The 9,186-nt window shown below is 42.5% G+C and overlaps 1 protein-coding gene across 1 annotated transcript; it reads left to right on the top strand.

Moving 5' to 3' along the window:
* The first annotated feature begins 4,577 nt into the window (after nucleotides 1-4,577).
* On the top strand, nucleotides 4,578-7,605 carry LOC309792342 (HMG box transcription factor BBX-like). Its single transcript, XM_082601903.1, is given in 2 exon segments — nucleotides 4,578-7,442; nucleotides 7,444-7,605. Coding segments are annotated over 2 exon segments (2,820 nt in total). The 5' UTR covers nucleotides 4,578-4,722; the 3' UTR covers nucleotides 7,544-7,605.
* Nucleotides 7,606-9,186: the final 1,581 nt, after the last annotated feature.

Here is a 9,186-nt window from a genome sequence, read left to right as displayed (position 1 = left end):
CATTCCCACATATGTCTGCAGTGTTTTAAATATTTTCCATTTATGTAGTAAACATTGAAAGACAGAAAGACAGAGGTTATTTCCAACTAGATGTTATCCTTTCCCCCCAATGGAACTATGCTTTCCTTTCTAGACACATGAGCTCTCCTTTTTCGAGTCTGAGATCGGAAGTTCTCATGGTTGAATTGTTAACACATTTTTCTTTATTTGAGTTGAGTTTGATCCAGCTACTCTGAAGACTATGGTTTCTTCACTAAAAATTGCTTCCATTGTAGATTTATCACCTGGTTGGCAAACACTGGATAACTTCAGGCACAAGAACATTACTCTGAACCTGGGTGTGGTCAGTGAGATAGAAACCAACATTATTTTTTCCTTCATGATATGAAATATACTCTATCTTTACTCCCAGGGTTTTGTCCAAAAAACTCATAAAACATAAATTGACTCTGACCTTCAGACTCCCATGTTCTCCTCCAATCTACACAGCAAAGTCTAAGTTCAATTACACCAAGACTGATGCCAAATTTCAAAAAACGAGAGCACCCTCCATTTCTGCTGGTGCCAGGTGTGTTGTTCCAGGTGCACAGAAGTATCTTAAAAAGTCTTAGTAAGTCTCATTCTACAATAAATAATTACTCAACAAGTTCTCTCTGGACCAGGGTATACTAAGCCAGTGTCTGCTTTCTATTGCAGGCGAAGAAGTTTGTGGTCTTTCATGGAGCTTCCGTTTACCAACCTGGAAATGGCATTCATTTTATTGGCTTTTGTTATCTTTTCCCTCTTTACTCTGGCTTCCATCTACACTGACCCGGATGAGAGGAATGAAGGTAAACAGAGAGAGCTCTTCATAAGAGTCCCCGTTTCCTTTCCCCACCCAATCATCTTTCTCTATGGTTTGATTTGGTTTAGTTTCTATTCTGTATGTGAGAATGAGTTTGTTTTGGGGTGTGCTGTGTGTGTGTGTGTGTGTGTATGAGAGAAAGGAGACAGAGAGACAGAGAAAGAGAGTTTTATTAAATAGCCTGAAATATCTACTGTGGCATTTTACCATTCTTTATTAAGAGAGGTTTGGAAATGGAAACGATTATTCACATGACTTTTAATCCCAGGATTTTGCAGATCTTATGCCCTGAATTTTATATATATATATATATATATATATACATATATATATATGTATATATGTATATGTATATATATAATTTTTCTTTCACCATCCTCCCATCACTGCCCCTCATCCCTGTCCCCCATGAGAAACTTAAAATGTGCAGAAAGCACAATATCTTTCAAAGTCATTAAAGGTAATTTTCACAGGCTAAATGCAAGTTCACAAGAAACAAATTCCATTATTGTATACATATATGGTGTGTGGAGGTGTGCGTTTTTGTTCAACTATAAATAAGAAGGAAAAGAATTAAAGGTGTTTTCCTAATGAGCTCTTGTCAAAGCCCAAACTTTCAAAAAAAATATAGAAGCGTTTAAAAAACTCAACACCACATGTTTGCTTATTGCCAATCATAACAATTATTAGCAATAATATGTAATTTAAATGGCAGTTCTTGGTATTTCACTGTAGTTCAGGTCCTACCAAATTTCACACAAAATTACTGGTGACTGACCATTTTTGAGGGCAAAAATTATATATATATATATATATATATATATATATATATATATATATATGGCATATGCTAAGGAAATAATATATGTTTGTAGAGAATAAGATAAAATCATAAAAAGAAAACTGTGCTTCCTAAAATTGTGATACCTCTCCATCAATTTTTGGCTGTGAAAGAAGTGCTCTCTGTAAAAGACAATAGTATTCTCTGTCTTATAAACATACTACACTTAAAGAAGTAGAAAACAAGAAGCCACAGTAAACAGACATTTAATTTGTGCTGACATGAAGATTGGGAAGCATAACTGGAGTCCGTAAAGTCTTTTCCATGCTCCATATTGTTTTAGTTTAAGATGGGTTTGGCTGAAAGAAAGAGTAAGAGCAAAATTGCAGTTACTTTAACTAGAAGATAATGTCTTTCTCTCACACATAAAGGAAGCCTGGGGGTAGGAAGTTCCCTCCTGACACGACTCCCTGGTGTCCTGGACCCAGGCCACACTGTCTTGGTTCCCTCCCATCTCCTATGGCAGCTCCCATGTCCAGCACTGACCCAGCTGGCCCATCTTCCACTATCATCTATGCATGCCTGTCAGCAAGAAGAAGCAAGAGGGCACACCTCTGTCTTTTAAGAGTGCTCCCAGAACCTACACTCACCACTTCCCTTTGGCCAGAATTTAGTCCACGGACATACCGAAAGGAAAGCTGGGAAATGTAATAGTTATTCTGGGAGGCGTGTGCGGAGCAAAAACTTTGGGTTTTGTTCCTAAAGGAAGAGGGGTACAACCAGCAGTGTCTGCCAGACACGTAGACTCCTAGCCATGCATTCACTACGGGGCTGGTAGTCATGAAATCGGGGAATATTTGAGCTAGAAGGAATGTTAAGAGAGCATCTGATTTACTGATGCTTAACCAGAACTGAATATCAGAAAGGCACCTCATACTTGGGGCCCATCACAAACCCAGCAAATACGCATTTCTGGGTGTCCCACCTGGCCACGTGTCTTTAAACAAGACCCCCTCCCCTCCCCCCCCCCATTTTTCTAGCTTTCTTCTCTGGTTAAGAAGCATTGACCAACTATTCATATTTCAGATGTGACAACAGAGACCCACAAATGTTTAGTGAGTTTCTCAGGTGCTCAGTTAATTAGCAGAAGAGCCAAAACTAGAGCACAGACTCCCCGTTGCAAGTTCCTGCCCCTTCTCTGCACCCCTGTGATTCCCCAGTTATGATCTATGGACACGGAGAATCAGAAGACTGGGCCAGTCATAGAAATTTACCTTTCCTTTACACTTCTGTATTCCGTTTTTCATAAGTTCCTTTTTCTTCTGCTCTGTTCCTCCTATATCTGAGGTCTACTTTCCAAGCTAAAGCAATTCCTCCATTTGAATACTGTTCACTAACAGAACTAGACCCAGCTGCCCAAGAATTCTCATCGAAGAACACCCTTGCTTCCCTTCGTGACCACCAGGTCGGTGCCAAGCACAATTTTGCATGAAAGTACAAAATGTATACACTTTCCTAAATGTGGTAAGACCCAGGAGTAAAACCCACCTTCATTAAAATTGCAGGGCTATTTTAATCTCCTTTCTGGCACAAGCAGAGAATTGCAGGAGCCACAAAAATAAACTTAAGAGAGGCAGATTTAATTTCACATGTGTATTTAAAATCTGATAGACTCAGCTATGGGTAATGGAGAATCTAAATCTGAATGGGACTCAGCTCCTATGTCAGGGAGCTGATTGTCTCATGGAGGATTCAGTTGTATAACCAGAGCAGACCCAGTGAATGGGCTACCAGAGTTTTCAACTAAGGAGGATGGGGTCAGAACGGAAGCTCTTCCTTGGGGGTATTGCGGTGGGCTTCACGGAAGAGGTGGCCACCCTGATGCAGGTGATATTGACAGAGTAGGGTGGGTGGGGTGCATTCCAACTAAGAAAACAGCTTAAGGAAAATTACCTGACCGAAAAAAATGAAATGTATAAGAGGAAAAATCAGCTATAGTTTGGAATGTACCGTAAGTCCAACAAGGAATTGAACAGAACTGATCATTGGCCAGAATCTTCTCAAGTCCTTCAGAGGTCAGAAGACGAACAAAGCATTTTAACAGGGAGTCTCTTAAACTTAAGAGTTGGGTGCCTCTGACCTCAGCCTCCCACGTGAGAGCAAAGGCTCTCAAGCTCTAACTTGCACATAAGTCACCTAGAGATTTTATGAAAAAGTAGACTACTGTTCAGTAGGTCTGGGTGGGACCTGAGATTCTGCATTTCTAAGAAGCTTCCAGGTGACGACCATGGTCTAGAAGACGAGCCCAGCCACAGATGTGACACTTGCAGGCCCCAGGGGGCCAAGCTCATCTGTGTGCAGCAGGGGAGGCGGGAGCTTGGCTACGTGGCTGGGCGTCCACGTTCCGTCCCGTAAGCAAGGCCCTACAGGACACGGGGCAGACCCAGAGCTGGAGGGCAGGGCCTCAGCCTCCAGCCCAGCGCAGTCTTGCCTCAGGTCCTAACGTGTCAGGAGTGGGTGGATTAAGGTTTAAGAAAATATTTTATATGTTTAGAAGAGTTGAGAGTCATTCTTATTTTTTTAGGGAAGAACTTGTATTTAATTAGATTAATTAATTAATCATTTAAGTTGAAGTATAGTTGATTTACAATGTTGTGTTAGTTTTAGGTGTACAGCACAGTGATTCATATATATATATTCTTCTTCAGATTCTTTTCCATTATAGGTTATTACAAAATATTGAGTATAGTTCCCTGTGCTATAGAGTAGGTCCTTATTGGTTACGAGAGTCCCTCTTTAAACATCAGAATATTGGAGTGTACAGTGAAGCGGAGGCAGAGTGGCTCTGCGAGCTCCTCTCTCTCCACTTTCCCATAGAGAAGCCCTGACTGGCCGCTGAGGGCGAGCCACACACACGCCCTCGCGCCCAGCGAACCCGCGCGGTCACTATCATATGACACAGGCTTTGCTGCAGTTCATCTTCCTCCCTGTGTACTTTCCGTTTGCCTTCCTGGAATTCTGCTGCATCACAGAAGCTGGAAGTTCTGATGTTCCATTGAACTCACGATGGAAAGTCTTGACTTGACCGGTCAGAGTCATGAAAGGCAGTCATAGAAATAAAGATTATTCCGCAGAAGGAGAAGGAGCTGGAAAACGACCAAAACGAAAGTGCCTTCAGTGGCATCCATTGCTAGCAAAGAAACTTCTTGACTTTTCAGAAGAGGAAGAAGAGGAAGACGAAGAGGAGGATATTGATAAGGTTCAACTTCTTGGGGCCGCTGGTCTAGAGCAAGATGGTGAAACTGAAGATGATGAATCACCAGAACAGCGAGCCCGGAGACCAATGAATGCATTTCTCTTATTTTGCAAACGTCATCGCTCTCTTGTACGTCAGGAACACCCCAGGCTTGATAACCGAGGTGCTACCAAGATACTAGCTGATTGGTGGGCTGTTCTCGATCCAAAGGAAAAGCAGAAATACACAGACATGGCCAAGGAGTATAAACATGCATTTATGAAAGCAAATCCTGGCTACAAATGGTGTGCTACCACAGACAAGCCTGTGAGATCCCCAACATCCACTGTCAATCCACGGGAGAAACTATGGGCCTTCCCATCTGACTCTTCAAGAGCCTTGCCAAGCCCCAAGAAAACAAAGCCTGAAGAAATGCCTCAGCTTAACTTTGGGATGGCCGATCCTACTCAAATGGGAGGCCTGAGCATGCTGCTTTTAGCTGGAGAACATGTTCTTGGTACACCAGAGATATCCTCTGGCACTTGCAGGCCTGATGTTTCAGAATCCTCTGAATTGCGTCAGAAGTCACCATTATCTCAGTTTGCCGAGATATCTTCAGGTACCTCCCACCCCGATGTTCCGTCAAAACAATGTCAAGCATCAGCCTTGTTTCAGTTTGCAGAGATTTGTTCGAAGACTTCACAGTTGGGTGGTGCTGAACCTGTAAAACGCTGTGGAAAGTCTGCACTCTTTCAACTGGCAGAGATGTGCCTGGCATCAGAGGGGGTGAAAATGGAAGAATCAAAGCTCATAGAAGCCAAAGAATCAGATGGCGGAAGAATTCAAGAACTGGAGAAGGGCAAGGAAGAAAGAGAAATGAAAATGGAGAAAATAGATGAAGCCAGGTTCCAGAAAGAAGCAGAATTTGAAAAATCAGCTAAGGAAAATGTAAGAGATTCTAAGGAATTAAGAAATTTTGAGGAGCTGCGAATGGATGATATAATGGGTATAAAAATGGAAGCTCCTAAAGCAATTAAAAAGGAAGAATTAGAGGAAGATCAAAAAGGTAGTCACTTCCCTGATTTTTCTTACTCTGGCAGTAGCAAGACAATAATAAGCGATGTTCCCAGTAGAAAGGATCACATGTGCCATCCTCATGGCATTAGGATCATCGAGGATCCCACAGCATTAAGCAAACCAGAAAAGCTAAAAAAGGAAAAGAAGAAAACCAAAATGGATCGACATGGAAATGATAAATCCACACCCAAGAAGACTTGCCAAAAGAGGCAGTCCTCGGAATCTGATATCGAGAGTGTCATGTACACCATTGAAGCTGTTGCAAAGGGAGACTGGGGCATCGAGAAGCTTGGAGATACCCCTCGCAAGCAGGTCCATACATCCTCGAGTGGCAAGGGAAGCATTTTGGATGCCAAGCCACCAAAGAAGAGAGTGAAATCAAGAGAGAAGAAAATGTCAAAGGAGAAATCCTCAGACACCACCAAAGAGTCAAGACCTCAAGATTTTATCAGTATTTCTGCCAGCAAGAACATTTCTGGTGAGGTCCCAGAGGGTATAAAAGCAGAACCTTTGACCCCTACGGAGGATGCATTACCACCCAGTCTATCGGGACAGGCCAAGCCTGAGGACAGTGAGTGTCACAGAAAAATAGAGACTTGTGGCTCCCGGAAATCTGAGAGGTCTTGCAAAGGTGCTCTTTATAAAACCCTGGTGTCTGAGGGTATGCTCACCTCTCTGCGAGCTAATGTTGGCAGAGGGAAACGAAGGTCAGGAAAAGGAAAGTCCTCTGATCATGAAGAGTGTTGGCATGAAGAAAGCTGGACGTTTCACCAGAGTGGGACCAGTGGAAGCAAGAAGTTCAAGAAGACAAAGCCAGAGGAAGACTCTCTCCTTGGCTCAGCAAAGCTGGATGAAGAATTTGAAAAGAAATTCAACAGCCTCCCTCAGTATAGTCCTGTTACATTTGACCAGAAATGTGTACCTGTCCCAAGAAAAAAGAAGAAGACCGGACATATGTGCTCAGAACCGACCAAAACCAGCAAAGGTCCTTTCCAGTCTCAGAAAAAGAACTTATTCCACAAAATTGTCAGCAAATACAAGCACAACAAGGAGAAGCCTAATGTTCCGGAAAAAGGAAGTGGGGATAAATGGTCAAACAAGCAACTCTTCTTGGCTGCCATTCACCCTACAGAAGCCATATTTTCAGAAGACAGAAACACCACAGAGCCTGCTTATAAGGTTAAAAATGCCCCATCCATTCGCAACACTCCAGAGCCAACAACGGCGCAAGAGCCCTTGGTGGGCAGTCAAAAGAGAAAAGCCAGGAAAACCAAGATCACACACCTTGTCAGGACAGCAGATGGCCGGGTATCACCAGCAGGAGGTACTTTGGATGACAAACCAAAGGAACAACTGCAGAGGAGTCTTGTGAAGGTGACCGAGACAGGCTGCAATGACGAACGCTCACACAACCGAGAGTCCACGGAGACGTGGAGCAGCACCCCGGAGATGCCCGCCGTGTCTGCGTTCTTCAGCCTCGCTGTGCTGGCCGAAGTGGCCGCCATGGAACATGCATAGAAGTCAGAGATCAACTCCGCTCACCCATGATGGACAGCCAAAAGAAATGCCCCAGACTCCTGTACTTATTTCTTGCGCCGACCAGTGAAGCACCCTTTACTTGTAAACCATTGTGCTTTACCTACTACCCTAGCCTTGTCTTTATTGAGAGATGCGAGTGAGTCCATGTGGTGGCAAATACAGACAGCAAACAAGGGCTTGTTGCCCTACACGGCCCAGATTCACTTGAAGCAGAAGTTGGCACCCTGGGCCAGTTTGTTCTTTCAGAACCCAGAGTCTTTGAGGGTGATGTTGTCTGTCTGATAATGAGCAGAAATGGGATGATCCTAGAGCTTTGCTTTCTATTGAAGGCTTTTGATGGTAATAGGTGGTAACTTGGTAAAAGGCTGCCTTTACTGTAGCTCATCCAGCGTCTCTTTTACCAACCAGAGAGTGTGAAACTAGTTTCATATATTACCTAGTTATTCTTTCAAAACAAAAACAAACAGCAAAAAAACAAAAACTGACACACTGCACTAGTTATTATTAGATATTCATGGTCTTTTTTGTACGTGGAGGTTTATGTTCTAAGATGGTTTATATAATAGGTTATACCTACATTTATATTGTAGAATAATATTAAAAAGCCTCTTCCAGAGACTCCCAAACAGCACGGGCAGGCAGATGTACCGCTGTTAGCGGTGTATGCTCGGCCTTGTGGTCCATATATTCTGCACTTTTATATTTGCCACGAGAGTGGTAGTTTGCTGGCAAAAAGAGAAAGAGAGAGAAGAAGAAAAATTACAGTTCTTACAAGCAGAAATTTTTTCTTAGCCTTGAGTGACCAAGAAGAATTTGCTTGGGTCAAATTGTGGCGAATATTTTCCCAGACAGGGGAAGAGTCCAGCAGATTACAGATTACTGATGTTTTCATGCCTTGAGGATTCTTTTATTTTTACACAAGGGTCTGAGTGACCAATGGATCGTTCATACAGACAAAAAAAGAAAAATAGTATTCAGAAGTGACCTTAGTATTACTTCACTATTCAGAACACATTGAAGACACACTCACTTTGTGTGGTCTTTGAGCTACAGCCCTTTTACATCCATCCCAGACAGACTGGACGGGTAGCAATTGCTATGCACAGCGTAATTGGCACTGCAGGTTTTTAGAGCCATTTTGAGTTTTTGTGGTTACGGAGGTATTGATGAGGGAGGTGTGCCTGACCAGAGTGGGACTCGCGGTTATAGATCCACCTGCAAGTTTCCTGTTTCCTTTTCATGTTTTGTTGCTTTTGAACATAAAACCAACTATACATATGCCAGTGCAACTGGATTAACTGGCTTAGAACATTCAACATATTGACTCCATCACCTGCCGTTCACAGTATCTTGTTTCTTAGCAACAGATGCAAAGTGATAAATCAAAATTAGTCGGCGGCTACAGATTTTACAGGGTATTTGTTCCATAGCACAAAGTATTTCCCCACTCTTGCATCACAGCACAAACTACCAAATTTTAAGTATTGGATTCCAGCAATAATTTTTACTGGTTTTCAAACTGGCGGAATTTTGATAGTGTTAGTTCAAGGTTGAAACTTTTGAATTAGATCTCTAAATGGTGACAGTTTACAAGGTTTTATCTAGCTATATTATTTATACTTGACTGAATTGTAATGATGATTTTTTTTCTAATCGTAATTTGACCTAATAGCCATACCAAAAACTGACTCTATTAGTACTGACTAGGTT

This window comes from Mesoplodon mirus (assembly GCF_964341445.2).
Source record: "Mesoplodon mirus genome assembly, chromosome: 2".
Classification (NCBI taxonomy): domain Eukaryota; kingdom Metazoa; phylum Chordata; class Mammalia; order Artiodactyla; family Ziphiidae; genus Mesoplodon; species Mesoplodon mirus.
The sequence above is the reverse complement of the archived record's forward strand: the minus strand, read 5'-3'. Positions and strand labels throughout refer to the sequence as shown.